The following is an 18,403-nucleotide window of genomic DNA, read 5'->3' on the forward strand; positions in this document are numbered from 1 at the left end:
AGCAAAGGCTCCGTCTGGGGACAGCTGCTGGCGTTTGGAGCCGTGGAGTCACAGCTTTGTGCTGCACTGGGAGCAGCCTGGGAAGGGCCAGGAGCTGCAGGTTCGTGGTCCTGGGGTGGGGGGATCCAGGGCCAGGAGGTACGAAAATGCCAGGAAAGAGAGGAAGAGGGATAGAAGGAAAAGCTGTTCTCCCAGGGAGCTGCAGGAGGGCTCTGCCTGGGACAGGCACCGCTCCAGGGGCCGGGAGAGGAGGAGCTGCCTCCAGGACTGAGGGAATTTGGGTGTCTCTTAAAAAGAGGCTTCAAGATCCAAATGCTCATGGGCAGGCATCAGAAATCCTGATCCTTGGGCTGGTTCCTTTTCAGAGGCGAGGCACCATGCTGCTGCTCAGGAACAGCTTTGGAGCCTTGCAGAAAGGATTAAAATCCATCCTGTACAGCTGGGGAAAGGCAGGGCCACATGGATCAGCTCTGGGGCTGGGAACAGGCCTGGGTGACCCAAAATTAACTCGGGATTTTATGCAGATCTTCCCAATAGGTCTGGGTTCCCCAAAACCCATTTGAGATTTTTATACAGGTCCTTTCCCCATCAAATCAAGATTTAATTTGAGGGAAGCCTGGTTGGATGGGGGGTATTTTATGGATGTGCACTGGATTATTTTGGGATGGCAAGGCAAAGCCCTGCCCTGACTGTTCCAGGTGCTGCCTGCCTGGGCTGGGCCCCACCTCGCCCACTCCATCCCAGCCTGTCTCCACCGAATCATCTTTATTTTTACCTCCCAGCGACCAGTGGCACATTGAAACGGTGCCTCTCCTAAAGCAGAGTGAATAATTCATTAGGAGATCATTACAAGCGTTGTAATGGAAAATTGCTTCCCCAGCTGTGTTTAATGATCGCTGGGAAAGACAAGAGCAGGAGCCACAGCAGAGTGCAAGAGGAGAAGGGGCTGCTGGGGCTGCTGTGGCTGCCCCGCTGCCTCAGCTCCGCAGGCTCCACGCTGGGATAAAGGGGGGCAGCTCTCCAGCCCTGCCCGCAGCTCCCGCAGGGTTATTCCCCAGGACAGCTTTGTCTGCTTCACCTCTGCAGGAGCAGTGGGGCTCTGCCGTGTCTCCAGGGAGACCATTCCTCCCTGGAACTGCCCAAATTGCCAAGAGGTTTCTCAGAGGTTCAGCCTCAACTTCTCTTCTCATGCAATTTTTATCCTTTCTTCTCAGCCGTCTGCCTCTGCTGTATTTGAATATTAAACCTTTCTCTCTTTTCTTCCTTCTTTTCCCATTTATTTTACACCTTTTACCCCTCCCTTCCTCTGGGTTGTGACTCAGTGGGGTCACGGTGGGCTCAGGGAAGGGTTTTGGTGCTCAGTGCCCAGCCAGGGTTTGCATTTCCATCTTTGAAATCCTGATCTCCACTTGCTGCTAAGCTCTCCTAGAAGTCCTGTGCCTCAGAACCCAAACAGGAGGAGAAATCTTTTAAAAACACCTTATTTAAACATCTCAGATGGATCCAAACCCAGGGGAATCAGGGAGAAGACTCCCAAGAGTTTCACTGCGCTTCCCACATTTCTTCCAAACCTTTTCTTCTCCGTTTGGCTCCTCTTTTGTAAATCATCCCCCAGGACTGAAGCCTGTCCAGCACCAGCCTGTGGCCATTGCAGAGAAGTTGGTGTCCCCTTCTTGCCATGGCTCTGGAACCCACAGCTTCCTCCTGATGATTTCAGCCCTGGACACTCATCCCAGAGTCCCTGCAGTTACTCAGCCACTGGCTGAGTTTGGAAAGCATCTCAAAGCTCAGGGAAATACTCTCATTTTTACCCTTTTTTTTGGAAGTGTGACCATTCAGTGACATCCTGTTGCTGTTTTCCAGAACCCAGGCATTGACATTGGGGATGTTTCCGAGAGAAAAGCCTTGAGGAAGAGCCTGAAGTGTAAAAACTTCCAGTGGTACCTGGACCATGTTTATCCAGAAATGAGGAGATACAACAACACCATTGCTTATGGAGAGGTAATTCAGTCCCTGAGCTCAGCCTGGCAATGTTTGCAGTCCCTGGAGAGAAACATCCCCAAAGGAGAGGAGTGTGAATCAAAACCGACTTTCTGTGTGTAATTATCCCAATTTGTAATTATCCCATCTGCTCCCAGTTTCTTCTAAAAACCAGTTTGGGGATTTATTGTTGATCCTGGAGACTGTATAAAGTAAAATATTTTAATCCATCATTTAGTAAAATGACAGAAATTATCCCCATTTCCCGTTGACTCCGTGGATTAAGGAGCTGTATTTGTATTTTTAATACTCAGGCATCTTCTAAAACCTTCTGACTTCAACTCAGCCTAATGCCTGACAAGGTCTCTGGAGGATTCATTGCCTTATCACAACAGCTTAAGGACAAGATAAAATAAGGGGACTCAATTCAATCTCTGCTGGCTTTGAAACCATTCTGGGAATATAGAAAGAGTCATTTATGGGAGCTAATAACAAATACTCTGCTGCAATGGAATTGATGGAGGAGTGGCACCAGGAGGAGGCTTCTTGAAGCCTGGGCACCCCAGATGGGTTATTCATTTTAGGGAAGATTTGTTATCAAAGTTACTGAATGTCTTCAAGCTAAAACCTCCCCAAAAATTCTATTTTCATCGAAAAAAGAAATTTCAGAAAGGTTTGGGTTGGATAAAAGCCCAGCTGGAACAAGGATGTGATGATTCCAAGGGGATCCTTGTTCCAGCTGGGCTTTTTTCCCTTCCTCGTTGAGCACTTTGAGATTTCACTGAGATCTGGGGGGTTCTGCATCGATTTCAGGCTCCTTGCAGCCCAAACCTGGGTTTGTCACCACCACCCGTGACCAAACACAAAGCCAGCTGTGTGCAGGGGCACTGCCCCTCGGAATGGGGGCTATTATCCAAAACCAGTCATCATTAACCTGGATTTAAAGAAAACTGACAGAGCTCTAAACCTTTCTCTGCCTGGTTATTCCTGGTGATACAGCAGTGAGGGGTGGAGAGGATAGAGAGGGCTGTGCAGCATTTTCCTGCGTATCTCTGATAAGAGAGGGCCTTAACTCTGCCCTTTGTGTGCCATAACTCTGCCCGTTTTGTGCCATAACTCTGCCCCTTTTTATGCCATAACTCTGCCCTTTTTGGGCCAAAACTCTGCCCTTTTTGGGCCAAAACTCTGCCCTTTTTGTGCCATAACTCTGCCCCTTCTTGTGCCATAACTCTGCCCTTTTTGTGCCATAACTCTGCTCCTTTTTGGGCCATAACTCTGCCCTTTTTCGGCCATAACTCTGCCCTTTTTTGGGCTATATCTCTGCCGTTTTTTGTGCCATAACTCTGCCCCTTCTTGTGCCATAACTCTGCCCCTTTTTGGGCCATAACTCTGCCCCTTTGTGTGCCGTAACTCTGCCCTTTTTCGGCCATAACTCTGCCCTTTTTTGGGCTATATCTCTGCCCTTTTTTGTGCCACAACTCTGCCCCTTTTGGTGCCATAACTCTGCCCCTTTTGGTGCCATAACTCTGCCCCTTCTTGTGCCATAACTCTGCCCCTTTTGGGCCATAACTCTGCCCCTTTTTGGGCCATAACTCTGCCCTTTTTCCCTCCCAGCTCCGGAACAACAAGGCCAAGGACGTGTGCCTGGACCAGGGCCCGCAGGAGAACCACACAGCAATACTGTACCCCTGCCATGGCTGGGGCCCACAGGTGAGGGTGGCACTGCCACAGCCACGTGGCACCACAGGGGACAGGGTGGGGCCCTGCAGCTTGGCTGTGCCCTTCACTCTCCGGCGTTAAACACACCTCGGATATCACAGGGAGTTCTCCCAGCAGCTCCTTCAGTGTTTTCTGGATTGCCACAATCCTGCCAGAGCTGCAAGGAAAAGCCTTGGGGGAAAAAAAAAAAAAAAAAATTGGAAATCTTTGTAATTTGGAAGCGTTGAAAAGTTGAAATTTTTGCAATTTGAAACAAACAAACAAAAAATTGAAATTTGTAATTTAAAATAAAACCTTCCAGACAAAGGCAGATAACAATAATCATGGACATGATCTGAGCATTTCTTTCCCAAGGCCAGCTTGGATGGGGCTCTGAGCACCTGGGACAGTGGAAGGTTGCAATAAGATGATCTTCAAGGTCCCTTCCAACCCAACCCATTGTGGGATTCTTTCTCTTCCACCCAGAAGAATAAACCCAGACCAATGGGGTAAAGAAAACAATTAGTGCTGAGGTAATGAGCCATTTCGCTTGGCTGGGAATTGTTTTCCGGCACTCCTTTTGCCTCTCCAAATGTTTTGGAGCATCTGGGGCCCAGCAGGCTCAAGGAGGTTCATTTTCAGCTGAAAAAAAATGTACAGTTCAAGGGATGGAAAAGCATAAAAATCCTGTTCTCACTGCACAGTCACCCTGGACTAAGTGATCCCAGCATTCATCTGAGCCTGGACTGGGAACTCACGGAGCTGGGAACCAGCTGTGGGGTGGAGAAAATCCCACTTTGGGTTATCCTTGCCTTAAGCAAAGCTCAGCCCCTGGGGCTGATGGAGTCCCTGCTAAACAGAACCCGCTCTTGCTCAAACAACCCCATTTTTCTCTTAAATGGCACAACCTGCCTTTTGCACTCTGTGGCTGGGAACTCGAACCTCTGAGTGCGTTATTGTGGGAGAAACTGGGCTGGGCCGACATTGGTGCTGACCCTGGGCTTTGGGATGAATGGCTGAGAATGGGTTATTTATTTTTCCGTCTGTGTTATTGGGATTAAACTTAATGATGTTTTCTTTCCCTGCCTGAAGTTCTGAAGTCAACTTTTGCTGGCTGCCTGGAGCTTGCCCATTTCATCCTTCCTGGGCTTCCCTCTGCACATTGTCCCTTCCCTCTTTAGCTGAGAGCCAGTTCTTGGCAGTTCCTTTGTTTCATGATACATCCAATTAGTGAAACTCCTGGAAAATGCTGGTTTTAAGCTGCTATCAGCGAGTGCAGAAGCTTGGAAATGGCCTTTGTGACACCATGAAGGAAATTGGACTTTACCTACAACTGTTTAATTAATGGGCTGCAGGTTGTAATTGATGGCTGGGAATGGAATTAGAAGTAATGCAAGCTCTGGTTTGTATATATATATTTAGTTTTTATTTATTTGTGTGTATATGAAACCCCACAAGGAGTTGTTGGGCTCCTGGGGAGTTACATCCCGAAGCACACCCGTGTGCTCAACGTGTCCCCCCTTCCCTCCTTGATCCTGGGGCCCATCCCAGACATTTTGGCATCCCAGACATTCCTTATTTCACACTGAAGAGATGGTTTCCCTGCCAGCCTTGGCAGGAAGGAGGGAGGGGCAGGCATGGGCTCCCTGCTGCCACTGTCACATCACGAGGACAGCGGGATCGTGGCTCCCGTTTCCTGCCATGCCAGGGCTGGTGGGATTTCCCTGGAAGCCCTCCCTGTTCCTAAATGCAATCCCACGCCATCCCTCAGCCTGTGGAGGAGCAGCCCAGCTGGGAGAGAGGGGAATGTTGTATCTGCAGGGGGGTGATTTGTGCCCTTCAGGGCAGGCCAGTTTGTGTCCCATCCCCAATTCCTGCTCTCTCCTGTGGCTGCCCGTGGGTTTAAGCTCAGCCTGGATGCAGCTCAGGGTGGTGCCTCTGAATGCAGATGAGATCTTGGCTTTACTCACTCATCCCTCAGTGAGGAAAAATTTGGGGGGTTTTTCTCTCATTTTCCCTTCAGCTTTCCGTTCTCTTTCTTTCATTCACTTCCAGGTCAAATCATGATGACATTCCATCATCATCCCTTTATCCTGTAATTATATTGAGGCTGCTGATGGATTTTTTTCCTGCTTGATGGCTTCATCGTGGAGGCAATCCCTCCTGGAAGCACCTTGCTGTAATGATGTATGGCACTAATAACGCAGCAATAGCTCACTGCAGTGACACAGCCGTGCTGATATATTAAGGTGATAGAAGGCACTATAATACTATAAAACTTAAGATAATGTTCACCCAGCAGAGCATTTCATTTAATTATAGGATAAAATATGTTTTGCCCATTTAAGCAGCAGAAGTTGAGGACAAAGCCATCAATACTGAGCTCATGGGGGACACGGCAGGAGCAGGGGTGACCAAACAGCACCCTTTAATCAGATTAAATTGTGGTAAAAGGCAAATCCTGAACGTTTTACTGATGGCTGCTAATTGATGGTCTGCTTGGAGCAGAAGGGAAGCTAAACAACCCTAAATTATTTTCCAATCGAGTCAATGAAGGTCATCAAGGCTTTTATTTCCCAGGTGCTAAGATGTCTAATTAACTTTCTCCCATCCCTGAGATGCAGCCAGGCAGAAATTGCAATCACAGGAGATGGATTGGAGGTGCTGCTTTGCCAGGGGGATGAGCCCAGCCCTGGGAAAGGGGCTCAGGCTGGAGCAGAGGAGGCTCAGGGGGGACCTTGTGGCTCTGCACAAGCCCCTGACAGGAGGGGGCAGCCGGGGGGGTCGGGCTCTGCTGCCAGGGAACAGGGCCAGGAGGAGAGGGAACGGCCTCAGGCTGGGCCAGGGGAGGCTCAGGGTGGGCAGCAGCAGGAATTTCCCCATGGAAAGGGTGCTCAGGCCTTGGCAGGGGCTGCCCAGGGAGGTTTGGAGTGCCCATCCCTGGAGGTGGCACTGAGTACCCTGGGCTGGGGACAAGGTGGGCATCGGGCACAGCTTGGACTCCGTGGCCTTGGAGGGATTTTCCAACCCCAGTGATGCTGGGATTCCCCCCAGGGACACCTGAAGGTGGGAATGTGGCCAGGTGCAGTTTCCTGGAGGGGATTTACTGGAAGGATGTTCCCAGGGGCTGAGGGTGTGAGTCAGTGCCTCTGCCTGGGGATGTGGCTTTAACCCCATGGAGGGGTTAAAGACCTCATCAGTTTTAGCCACTTTGAAATGCTTGGCTTGGGAATAGTTTTAAACTGTTTCATCTGGTCCTTCCTACTTGGTCTTTCCCTTGTTTCTTGTCCTGTCCCAGGCTGGGCTGGGACCCCTGGCTCGCTCTGGAGAGGAGCAAAACAACAAAAGAGGAATTAAGGCTTGGAGCACCTCTCCTATGGGGAGAGGCTGGGAGAGCTGGGGGTGTTCAGGATGGAGATGAGAAGGTTTTGGAGAGAGCTCAGAGCCCCTTGCAGGGCCTAAAGGGGCTCCAGGAGAGCTGGAGAGGGACTGGGGACAAGGGCTGGAGGGACAGGACCCAGGGAATGGCTTCCCAGTGCCAGAGGGCAGGGCTGGATGGGATATTGGGAAGGGATTGTCTCCTGTGCCCAGAGAAGCACAGAAAAGCTGTGGCTGCCCCTGGATCCCTGGCAGTGTCCAAGGCCAGGCTGGACAGGGCTTGGAGCACCCTGGGATAGGGGAAGAGGGTGGGAAGAGATGATCCTTAAAGCCCCTTTTCCTCCCAAAGCACTCAGTGATTCTGTGATTCTCTGAAGACATCCCAAAAGCAGAAACTTGGGTGGGACTTGCACTCACAGGTCAGATGGGAATTTTGGGAATAACCCCGCTCAGGGCTGGCTTGGAGGCTGCAGTGGGGGTTGCTGAGGCCCTGCTGTGTTTGGGGGGTGGCTCAGGCCCTGTGCTGGCCCAGCCCGTGCTGGGGCTCCCTTTCCCTGCTGTTCCCAGAGCAGATATCCCACCTGCCAGCTGCACTCCCTGCCTCGTGCATCCTATCCCTGTTTGTTCCCCAGCTCATCCCCGCCCTGCTCCCTTCCCGGGCAAGGATTGGATTCGTGCTCGACTTATTTTCCCCAGCACGTTGGGCAACAACGTGTCAGAGCAGAGATGCCAGTGCCCTGTGGGCATGGGGCCAGCTGGCTGGGGACAGGCTGCCAAAAGCCATCCAGAAGGGAAGAGCCTGGCACGCTCCTTCCCAACAGGCCGGGAACATCTCGGAGACAGGAGATGGCAGGAGACTGGCACTGCCCACTGGGGACATCTGGGTCACTTCTGCCTCTGTCCTGGACAGGGTTTGTCTTTGTTTTGTCTGGGCCTTTTTGCACCTTTTCCTGCAAGGCTGGAAGCATCATCAGAGAATCCTGGAATGGTCTGGATTGGAGGGACCTTAAAGCCCATCCAGTGCCACCCCTGCCATGGGCAGGGACACCTCCCACTGTCCCAGGCTGCTCCCAGCCCCAATGTCCAGCCTGGCCTTGGCCACTGCCAGGGATCCAGGGGCAGCCCCAGCTGCTCTGGGCACCCTGTGCCAGGGCCTGCCCACCCTCCCAGGGAACAATTCCTTCCCCATATCCCATCTAAACCCACTTTCCATCAGTTTGACCCCATTCCCCTTGTCCTGTCCCTCCAGTTCCTGATGCAGGGTCCCTCTCTGCCTTCCCTGGGAGGGGCTGTGAGGTCTCCACACAACCTCCTCTTTCCCAGGCTGAGCAATCCCAGCTTTCCCAGCCCATCTCCATAGGGGAGGTGCTCCAGTCCCTGAACTTCAAGGCCTCCTCTGGCCTTGCTCCAACATTTCCATGTCCTTCCTGTGCTGGGGGCACCAGAATGCTCTGAATTCGGTGCTCAGATGCCAGTTCAGATGAGCTGCATGGTTCAAATCCCTCTGCCAGGCTGAGAGCACCGTGTGGCTCCAGGCTTGGCTTATTGAAGCATCCAGAGGAGGCCACAAGGATGAGGAACGACCTTGAGGAGAAGCCACGTGAGGAGTGGCTGAGGGCACTTGGAATGTTCAGAGGAGACTGAAGGGAGACTCATCCCAGTTCCAACTTCCTGGTGAGGGGAACAGAAAGGACCAGAGACAGGGAGCGGCTGGAGCTGGGTCAGGGAGGGTCAGGCTGGAGATCAGGGAAAGGTTCTTCCCCCAGAGGGTGCTGGGCACTGCCCAGGCTCCCCAGGGAATGGGCACGGCCCCGAGGCTGCCAGAGCTCCAGGAGCGTTGGGACAGCGCTGCCAGGGATGCCCAGGGTGGGGTTGTTGGGGTGTCTGGGCAGGGCCAGGGGCTGCGCTGGGTGATCCCTGGGGGTCCCTTCCAGCTCAGGATATTCCAGGATTCTGTGACTGTCTTGCAAAGGGCTCTGGGGACAGAAGGGCACATCCTGCCCAGGGGGATGAGATGGGGCAGCTTTGTCCCCAGAGCAGCTGGGGCTGCCCCTGGATCCCTGGCAGTGCCCAAGGCCAGGCTGGACATTGGGGCTGGGAGCAGCCTGGGACAGTGGGAGGTGTCCCTGCCCATGGCAGGGGTGGCACTGGGTGGGCTTTGAGGTCCTTTCCAATCCAACCCATCCCAGGATTCTGTGGTCAAGGTCTGGGCTGCTCCTGACCCCTGCTGTGGTGAACACCTGGCAAATGAGGATCAGGGAGATGCGAGGAGCTCAGGGCCTGCTCTGATCCACAACATTTTCACTCCGAGTGTAACTCCAGCAGCACCTGGGAGCAAAGCCAGGCCCAGCCCAAGGGAGCCGGGCACCGTGGCTGGATCTGGGGTTGTGAGCTGGAGTCTGACCCTGCTACATTGTTTTAACTTGCTTTCCAGTGTTTAATTATTCCAGCCCAGATAACCCAAACTCCCAGTGGGATTTACAGCCTCTTCCCTGGCATCTGGGTCACAGATATGCTCAGTTAATTAACGTGCTGAATCCTCCTTACTTGTCTGCTGGATAATGGCCTGATTCATAATTTAAATAAGCAGCTGTGGAGATCTTTGCCTTGAACTATAAAAGGCAGGACACTGGCATCCCTTCCTCCTCACTCCAGAATCTAAATGTGTTTAGGGAAATATTGTGGTGGCATTCCTTGAAATGGAGGAGTCCTTTGTGTGCCCGGTGTCCCCAAAACCATCATCCCTGCCCGGTGCTCCCATCCTGCACCCCTGGGCAGCCCAGGCAGCCCCTGGGAGCTCTGGGCACTTGGATCTGGTGGGAATGGCCAGGGGTAGCTGCAATCCTGAGCCGTGGGACAGATCCAGGCTCCCATCCCGGTTCTGGTCCCTCTGGCCGGTGCTGGTGCCCCATTGGAGCCCTGGGGGCTGTGCCAGGCACCCAGAGGCACCGGCCCAGCCAAGGCTGGCTCACCCAGCACACCAGGAGCCGGGCCAGCAGCACCAGCCAGGCCAGCTGGCTCCAGCTGGAATCCAGGGAAAACCATCCACTGCCCCATCCCGCAGCGTTCCAGGAGGCTGGAGGAGTCTGCTCTGGGAAGGTTTAAGGCTTGGAATTATTCCTACCCCTTCCTGCATCTCAGTTCCTCACCTGCATCTGAAGAAAACCACCCCAAACAGGGAGAAGAGGCTGGGGAAAGCTGGGATTTATTCCCTCCAGCTCTGCTTTCCCCGTGCATCCCCACGGAATTTTCCAGGGGCTCTGCTCCACCACCCTGTCCTCTGTCCCTCTGTACCGGTGCTGTGAGGGTGCTGACGGTGTCCCTGCTGTCCCCTGTCCCCAGCTGGCTCGATACACCAGGGAGGGGTTCCTGCACCTGGGGGCCCTGGGCACCACCACGCTGCTGCCCGACACGCGCTGCCTGGTGGACAACGGCAAGAGCCGCTTCCCGCAGCTGCTGGACTGCGACAAGGTCAAGAGCAGCCTCCACAAGCGCTGGAATTTCATCCAGGTGGGTCCTGGGGCTACTGCTCTGCTTCCCAAACCTGGCTGGGACACAGCCAGTGGGACAGGATGGGATGGGATGGGATGGGGTGGAATGGGATGGGACACAGCCAGTGGGACAGGATGGGATGGGATGGGACGGGATGGGATAGGATGGGACACAGCCAGCAGGATGGGGTGGGACAAAAGGGAAATGGTGCCATGGAACAGCAAGTTCCAGCTCCTGGGGCAGACGGAAAAGGTTAAGAGGGATCAGGGCAGCATTTCAGGACAATTTCTAGTCTCAGTTTTCCTGTCTGGTAGCAGCAAGGTGGATCTGGTTGTGTCTGGTCTGCCAATGACTTCCAGGTTCCTTCGTTGTGGATAAAGAGTGAAATTCATGAGAACACTTCTGCCCCAAAGCAGAGTGTAAATAATGCAGCTTTCACAGAAGTGCCCCACCCTCCCACCAGCTGTGGGCTTTAAAGGTTACAGGTGTCCCTTGGGTGCTGCCAGGGCCAACGGATGCTCACTCCATTTATTTGGGGAATTATTTTATTGTTTGAATTGCGTTCTCACCCAGCTGAGTGCCCCTTCCAGCAGTGCCCAGGGCTGCCCTCCTGCCCCTGGTTTGCTTCACAGGCCAATCTTGTCTTCATTTTTCCATCTTTTCCTCTTCCCTTTCCCTGCAGAACGGGGCCATCCTGAACAAGGGCACGGGCCGCTGCCTGGAGGTGGAGAACAGGGGCATGGCTGGCATTGACCTGATCCTTCGCAGCTGCACGGGGCAGAGGTGGACAATTAAAAACTTCATCAAGTAGAGGCTGAAAGAGTCAGGGGAGTCTGACCTGAGCCATGGCTGCCTGGGACTGATCCGACTGCATTCCTTTGGAAAGGATGGAATATCAACCAGAGCTTTACTCGTGTTCCTGGGAGAGGACCTGGGGGAGATGGGCGTTCGTGGCTTTATTTTTATCGTATCTGAGTCTCCCCCAGCTGCTCCCAGCTGTGTGGAGTGGCTTGGAACTGCTGTTGCCTCTGGCCAGCACTCCCAGAGGTGCCACGTTCCCTGCTGGAACGGCTCTAAAGCTGTGAGCATTTACTGACAGGGAATTCCTGCTTTCCCACCCAACTCACAGCTCTCCCAAAGGGCTGGGGAGGTTTGCACCACGACCTTGGACAGACCTGCCTGGCAAGTGTGGAAACTGAGGAGCTTGGGAGAGGAAAAGGTTCCCAAGCCCCAAAGGAGCCGAGTTTGGAAGATTTGGTGTTTTGCTGGGTCCTCGCTCTCTTTTCCCTTCCCTGCCCCTGCATCCAGCAGCCCTTTCCCTGAGTTTTGGAGCAGCAAAACGCACCTCAGTAGCTCCCAGGGATCTTTCCAACCCTTGATCACAGCAGTTATCCAACAAAACGCAGTGGAATAAACCCCTGATCTCCCCTTGCCCCCCTCCCCATCCCCCAGATGCTGCTGTTGGCCAGGCCAGCACCGCCCTCCATGGAGACCCCGAAGGGCTTCCCCGGGAATGGCCTGGGATGTCTGCCTGCCCTGCTGGTGACAGCAGCAATGTTCTCCTGAGCCCTGAGCACCCCTGGCCTGCCTGCTCAGTCCTGGCCAAGTCCCCCCAAAGTTCATCACCCTTCCTGAGCCGTGGGAGGGGCAGGGAGGGAGGCCAAGGCACCAATAAATGGCAGCTTGGCCAAAACTCTGTGCCCTGAAGTCCCTTCAGGCTTGTTACTCTGGTGGAGGGATCTCTCCTGATCTTTTTTTGGCTCTCAGTAATCCTGGCTACCAAATCTTGGCTACCAAATCCACCTGGGAGACCTCTGCTCGGGGTCCTGAGGTGTGGCTGCCTGGAGAGGGGAAACACGGTCCTGCAAAGTTGCTGTACGTGGATGGACGCAGGCTCTGCTCAGCAGGGAGGAGAAACCAGCCCATCTCCTGTCCTTCTCCCAGAATAATCCTCTTCGTGGCTGCCCTCTGGCTAGGGTGCACTAAAATAGATTAATATATGAGATGTATGTGTAAATATGTTTCCCAAGCTGGGATGTGCACAGAGTCCTTTGCTGCAGAGCACTCATGCCTGTCTTCCATTTGCATTCCTAAACATCCCTGGATGTTTAACGAGCTGAATTTCCAATGCCATGCAGCAGGTTTATAAATGATGTTTTAGTAATTTATTGAACAGAAGCAGATCTCTCTCATTGTTCCTTCTACAGCAATGAGCATCACCTAGGACTGATTGTTCATTTAGGCTTTACAAGACTCCCTCAACCACTGGGGCCGTCTCTGATTTTTCCCTGCCTTCCTTAATGAAGTAAAACCTCTTAGTTGTCCTGACTTGCAGAGTAGAGAGTCAATGTAGAATTTTGCTCTCTTTTTCGCTGTTGCATCATCTCTTGTGTAATAAATTTGAGCACTTCCAAACCCAAAACGACCACAAGTCTGTGGGTGCATGAGCCAGCTCCCCCCGCCTTTGTTGCTGCCTTCCAAGAGAAGCAATTTCCTGGCGGATCCTGAGGGATCTGAGACCCCCCAGCTCTGGCCCAACTGCTCAAACGCCCTTAAACTGAGCAGATATCGGAGGGGAGAGCCTGAGTGGGTCAGGATAAGCAACCCACCAGCCCTGGGATGCCGGCTGTGCTGTGACTGAGCGCAGCTCGAGCCCTGCCAGCGCCCAGGGTGGCAGCGGATGGCCTTGGCCACACGGCACGGTGCAGCGCCGAGGTGCCCCAGCCCCAGCTCCCGCAGCGGGGCTGGACAGGACCTGTGGCCACTGCCTGGCTCCGGCCCTGGCCGTGCTGAGCTCTGTGCCAGTGCCTGCCTGTCCCTCTGGGATGGCCGCGTGTCCTGGCACAGGCGCTGGGCCGGCGATGTCCCCGTGCCAGGTGGCACAGGACAGGCGGGGGTGAGGATCCTGCTGCTGCTGAGCTCTGGCATCCTTTGGAGTGTTCAGGGTCAGAGCTGCCTTTCCTTCGTGCTCCAGAAGGAAAAGCAACCCCTGGCTCGGCACAAGGAAGGGGCGGTGGAGATGAACGCCGGGCTCGAGGAGCCTCGGGTGGGGCAGAGCCCCCGGGGAGGTGTTGGCCCCTTCTCCCTGCTCCACCTGCAGCTTCCAAGCCGCTGGAAAGAGCAAAAAGGAGCAGAGTCAGGAGCAAAATCAGGCTGAAAAGTGGGAATTTCCTCTGCTGTTCTGTCCTGACGCCGTTTGTGACTGCAAGGTGACGCCGGGCTGCACCCCGGCCCCGGAGAAACCTGTCTGAGATCTGGGCCTCATTGTTGCATCTCGCTTATCTCTGATCATCTGTTAATTGCTTTAAGAAGTGATCTCCAAGTGGTTCTTATTAAATATCTGATTTGAGCCGTGCCTCTTGAGTGATTTTCAAAAGACTCTCGCCGCTGAGATGCAGAGGCAGTCACTCCCGTCCCTTACTCATTTAATAGGAGAGCGCTGCGGTTTTAATGAAACTTCCGTCTTTGAAAGAAATGGAAATGAAGGAGAGATCAAGAGAGATGGTGGGCACAGATTAACTCGCGTTCCATCCATCCCTGCTGCTGCCAGGATAACAGTCACACCCCACGGGCTGGGAAGAGATGGAATGCGGGCAGTAAAGCATCATTTGCATCCCTGAGCCCAGGCCGGGTGTCCCTAAATGTCCCCAAATGTCACCTGGAGCTCGGGGCACTCCTTGGACCCCCTTCTTTCCATCCCTGTTCTCCTGAACACCGGCTTGGTGCTGTCCTGGGTGGGGGGAAGGGTCTCTGTGGGGGCACCGTGTGACCAAAGGGAGCAGCAGCAGCAGCTCTGCCCCACCCCGAGGCGGGGCACAGCAGCTGAGGGGAGTCTCACCGGGGCAGGGGCACATCCAGCCCTGGTTTGCAGCCACAGGGCTCTTGCAGGATGGCACAGGATGGAAACCTGAGCCTTGTGGGGAGCATTTCACACCCCCAGGGCTTTTCTGAGGCAACATCCAATGAAAATGGCTCAATCTAAGGGGCCTCAGAGCAGATGGAATCACAGAATGATGGAGTGGGTTGGATTGGAGGGACCTTAAAGCCCATCCTGTGGGCAGTGCCACCCCTGCCATGGGCCACCATGGCACACCTCCCACTGTCCCAGCCCCAGTGTCCAGCCTGGCCTTGGACACTGCCAGGGATCCAGGGGCAGCCCCAGCTGCTCTGGGCACCCTGTGCCAGGGCCTGCCCACCCTCCCAGGGAACAATTCCTTCCCAAGATCCCATCCAGCCCTGCTCTCTGGCACTGGGAAATCATTGCCCCCTGTCCTGTCCCTCCAGCCCTTTCCAAAATCTCTCTCCATCTCCTTTTTGGCTCCTTTAGGTCCTGCAAGGCCACAATGAGGTCACCCCAAAGCTTCTCCTCTCCAGGTGAACAATCCCAGCTCTCCCAGCCTCTCCTTCCAGCAGAGCTGCTCCATCCCTTGGATCACCCTGGAGCCTCCTCTGGGCTCCTCCAGCAGCTCCAGCTCCTCCCTGTGCTGGGCCAGGGCTGGGGCAGCTCTGCAGGTGGGGTCTCACCTGAGCACAGGGGCACAGGGACACAATCCCAGTCCCTTTCCTGCTGCCCCACTGGGATCAGCCCAGGGCTGGGGGGTTCAGGGCCGGGACATGTCCAGAGTCACCCACAGCTCCCCCAGGGCCTTCTCCCGGGGCTGCTCCAACTTCATCCCAGCCTGGATTGATCCTGGGGGCCACCCCAACTTGAACTTGGCCTTGTTAAACCTCCTGAGATTCCCAAGGGCCACTTCTGGAGCTGTCCAAGTCCCTCTGGATGGCCCCGTCCTCCGGGCGTGTCACTGCACCCTCAGCTTGGTGTCACCTGCTGAGGATGCCCTTGATCCCTTCGTGTGTCGTTGATGAAGATATTTAAACACCACTGGCCCCAAAAGTGACCCTGAGGCCACCACTGGTCACTGATGTCCAGCAGGACTCTGAGCCATTGACCACGACCCTCTGGAGGCACCAGGGACTCTTCCTCTGAGGAGCTTTGTGCTGCCAGGGCAGAGAGCAGAACTTGCAGAAGGTTCTCTCTAAGCCCTCAAACGAAGCCCAACTCTCACTTCAAAGCCAAAAGTTGAACTCCTGCACTCCCAGTGGCAAAGCCTCTGCTTGGGCACGGAGCAGTATAGGAGAAAGTTTCACGAAGGATGTCTGGACTTCAGGTGGCTCTCTTGAAAGCTGTTTATGGCATAGGCGAAGTTACAGCATTTCAGGGAGTGGGTATCCAGAGCCAGCCCTACAGCTGCCAGCTCCAGCTGTAGGCAGACCTGAAGCCGCTTTCTGTTCAAATTACAAAGCATCAGATACTTTTCTTTGCAGAGTATCTTAACACATAACAACCAATAAGCACCATACACAATACCTTTACATTTGCCTATAGCCTATCATAGCTACTACCATCACCATATTATAGTCATTATTATCCAATCACAAGAGTAAGTTACAATTTAACAAGTTACAGTGGAAAATTCTTAGACCTTTCTTCTTGCTACATCAACATTTCTTGTTTGCCTGCCATATCTTTCTTTTTGGTAAAGATGTGTTTTCTATTGACTTATGCTCTTCTTGAGACTTACTTACTTGGTGAAAAACATGTCTTTGTTTGTAATCACATACCTTTGTCCTGCTCCTAAAAATCTCCTTCCAACTCATCTCCAACCTTTGCCTTCTCAGTTACTCAGCAATCACTGTTTCAGCAAAACATTCTTTATTCTATATCAAAACTTGCTTTCATTGCCACCTCATCCCCAGTTTCTACATTCACAGACCTTTCTGCCAAGCCTACATACCTTACCAAACTTTCATCCTCCCCAACACAGCAGTTTGGGCACTGATCCACTGCTAATGCCACAGAGCTGGGCACTCCGGGGTGGGACGAGGCACTGGGAGCTCTGCAGCTCCTCCTCACAGATGGGAAGCCATCCTTGCTCAGGTTGGGGCTGGGAAAAGCGTCTGTGGCCATTGGGAGTCTCAGCTGGATTGCCAAGGACACTGGGATGAAGGACTGAGGCCTCTCCCCTGTCACTGCCAAACTTGAACGGTCCTTTAAACATCAGAAAGACTTTGGGCCACTTCAGGGACAGCAATAAACCCTTCCAGCTGAGAAAGGTGAGGGGCTGCGCTCCTTTTACTGCAAGGCCATGATCTTGTGGGGCAGCTGATCCTGAGTGTTGGGGGCAGGAGGTTCCTGGAATCACTGTCCTTATCAATGAGAAACTTCCCCAAATTAATGATGGCTCGAAGTCTCCCTGCAGGCAGGAGCCACACAGCCCCTGGAGCCAGGGAAGCTCCTCAGCTCTCTCGGGAGTTCAGGGGACTTGGCACTGCTGCGTTGGGAAGCTCGGCTGTGCCTTTGGACAGCAACACAACCAAATAAAAAACCAGAAATGAGGAGCTTCAGAGCCCAGCAACCTCCAGTTATCCAGGAAATCCTGTCAGGAGCAGGAGGGTTCCGTGTCACATCCCAGAGGACCAGTGTGACAAACCCTGTCTGTCTCAGCTGGAGCCATCCCAGCTCCTCCCCCCAGGAAGGGCTCAGGTGGGGATTTATGGCAGGAAAAAGGGTCAGTTCCCATTTTCTGCTGGTTCAGGTGACTCCTGCAAACCCCAGCCGGGGAATTCGGCCCAGGTGCTTTGGATCCCATTGAGCTGAGCTTGGCTGTGCTCAGGGCAGGGAGAAGGAACAGCCTGAGGAGTGGCTCCAGGGGCTCCTACAGTGCCAAATATTCCTTTTGAAGCTGTTCAGGACTCCCAGCCTGGAGCAGCCACCCTGATCCTCTGTGTCAGGAGTTCCTCTGACAGCAGGCAAAGAACAGGGAGAAAGATGGGATAACCCTGGGAGCTTTCCAGAGGAGAAATTCTTATTTAGTCCCATCTGGTGGCTGGGAGTTGTCAGGGGTCACAGCTCTCCAAATGTCTTTGCTGGCTGTTGTAATCCCAGGTTTTATTGTTATGGGCAAGAACCGAAGCAGGAATTAATTTCTGATTGTGCTCTTGGAAATGTGGGAGGGAAAAAATCCAGAGGGGCACAAGGGGCTGAGCTGAGCTGCACAACCACAGCCAGCACAGGGATCCTTCCAGCCTCCCTGGGCTGTTTCCTGCAGGGTTCCCCACCATGGAAGAAGTGCCTGAAGCCTCATCCTTGGAAAACGGGCCCAGGAATGCAGCTCCGGGTGGCAGAGGGAGCCCAGGGATCCTCGGCAGTGCAGGAGCTTCCCGAGGCTGTGGAGATGCTGGGCTGGGAGAGCTGTGCTGGGCATGGCCTTGGCTGGCTCTGGAGAGCACCCAGCTGCTCCCAGCCACCCTCCACAGCACGGCAGGGGGAGGAAATTACATGGAAATCTCCTGGGGTGGGAGAAGGGCAGGGAGGTCACTCCCCAGGCACTGATTTGGGGAACAGTGATTTGATTTAGTGCAATTAAAAATGGGGTAGGTGGTGAGAGACAAACTGAAACCCCAATAACCCTGTTTTGCAGGCTCAGCCTCGCTCTGGCATTCCCAGCTCTGGCATTCCAGGCGGTGCAGGTGGATGGGATGGGGGTTGGTCCATCACACTTTGCCTGTGGATCCTTCCTCACACCTTCCCCCTGTGCCATCCCGGGGTGCCTTCCCGTGGGATAAATTCCTTCAGGAGCTGCTCCAGCGTGGATCCCCCACGGGCCACAGCTCCTGAAAGAAAACCTGCTCTGGGGGGGGGGCTCTCCAGGGGGGTCTCTGCTCCCCTCTGGATCTCCAGGGCCTGCAGGGGCCCAGCTGCTCCATGGAATCTCGGGGGAATCTCTGCCCCTGGAGCAGCTCCTCATCTCTGCTGGGCTCGTTCTCAGCCGTGTCCCTCCCTCCTCTCTCCCAT

General features: G+C 54.0%; 1 protein-coding gene across 1 annotated transcript in view; it reads left to right on the plus strand.

Moving 5' to 3' along the window:
* GALNT17 (polypeptide N-acetylgalactosaminyltransferase 17) overlaps window positions 1–13,897 on the plus strand; it is a 214,246-nt gene extending 200,349 nt beyond the window's left edge. The window contains exons 8-11 of the mRNA XM_048324406.1: window positions 1,864–2,001; window positions 3,595–3,690; window positions 10,399–10,566; window positions 11,231–13,897. Of these exons, the coding sequence (XP_048180363.1) occupies window positions 1,864–2,001; window positions 3,595–3,690; window positions 10,399–10,566; window positions 11,231–11,359 (531 nt within the window). The 3' untranslated portion in view covers window positions 11,360–13,897. The remainder of the gene's footprint in view (window positions 1–1,863; window positions 2,002–3,594; window positions 3,691–10,398; window positions 10,567–11,230) is intronic.
* Window positions 13,898–18,403: the final 4,506 nt, after the last annotated feature.

The sequence above is a fragment of the Corvus hawaiiensis genome, chromosome 20 (assembly GCF_020740725.1).
Source record: "Corvus hawaiiensis isolate bCorHaw1 chromosome 20, bCorHaw1.pri.cur, whole genome shotgun sequence".
Taxonomy (NCBI): domain Eukaryota; kingdom Metazoa; phylum Chordata; class Aves; order Passeriformes; family Corvidae; genus Corvus; species Corvus hawaiiensis.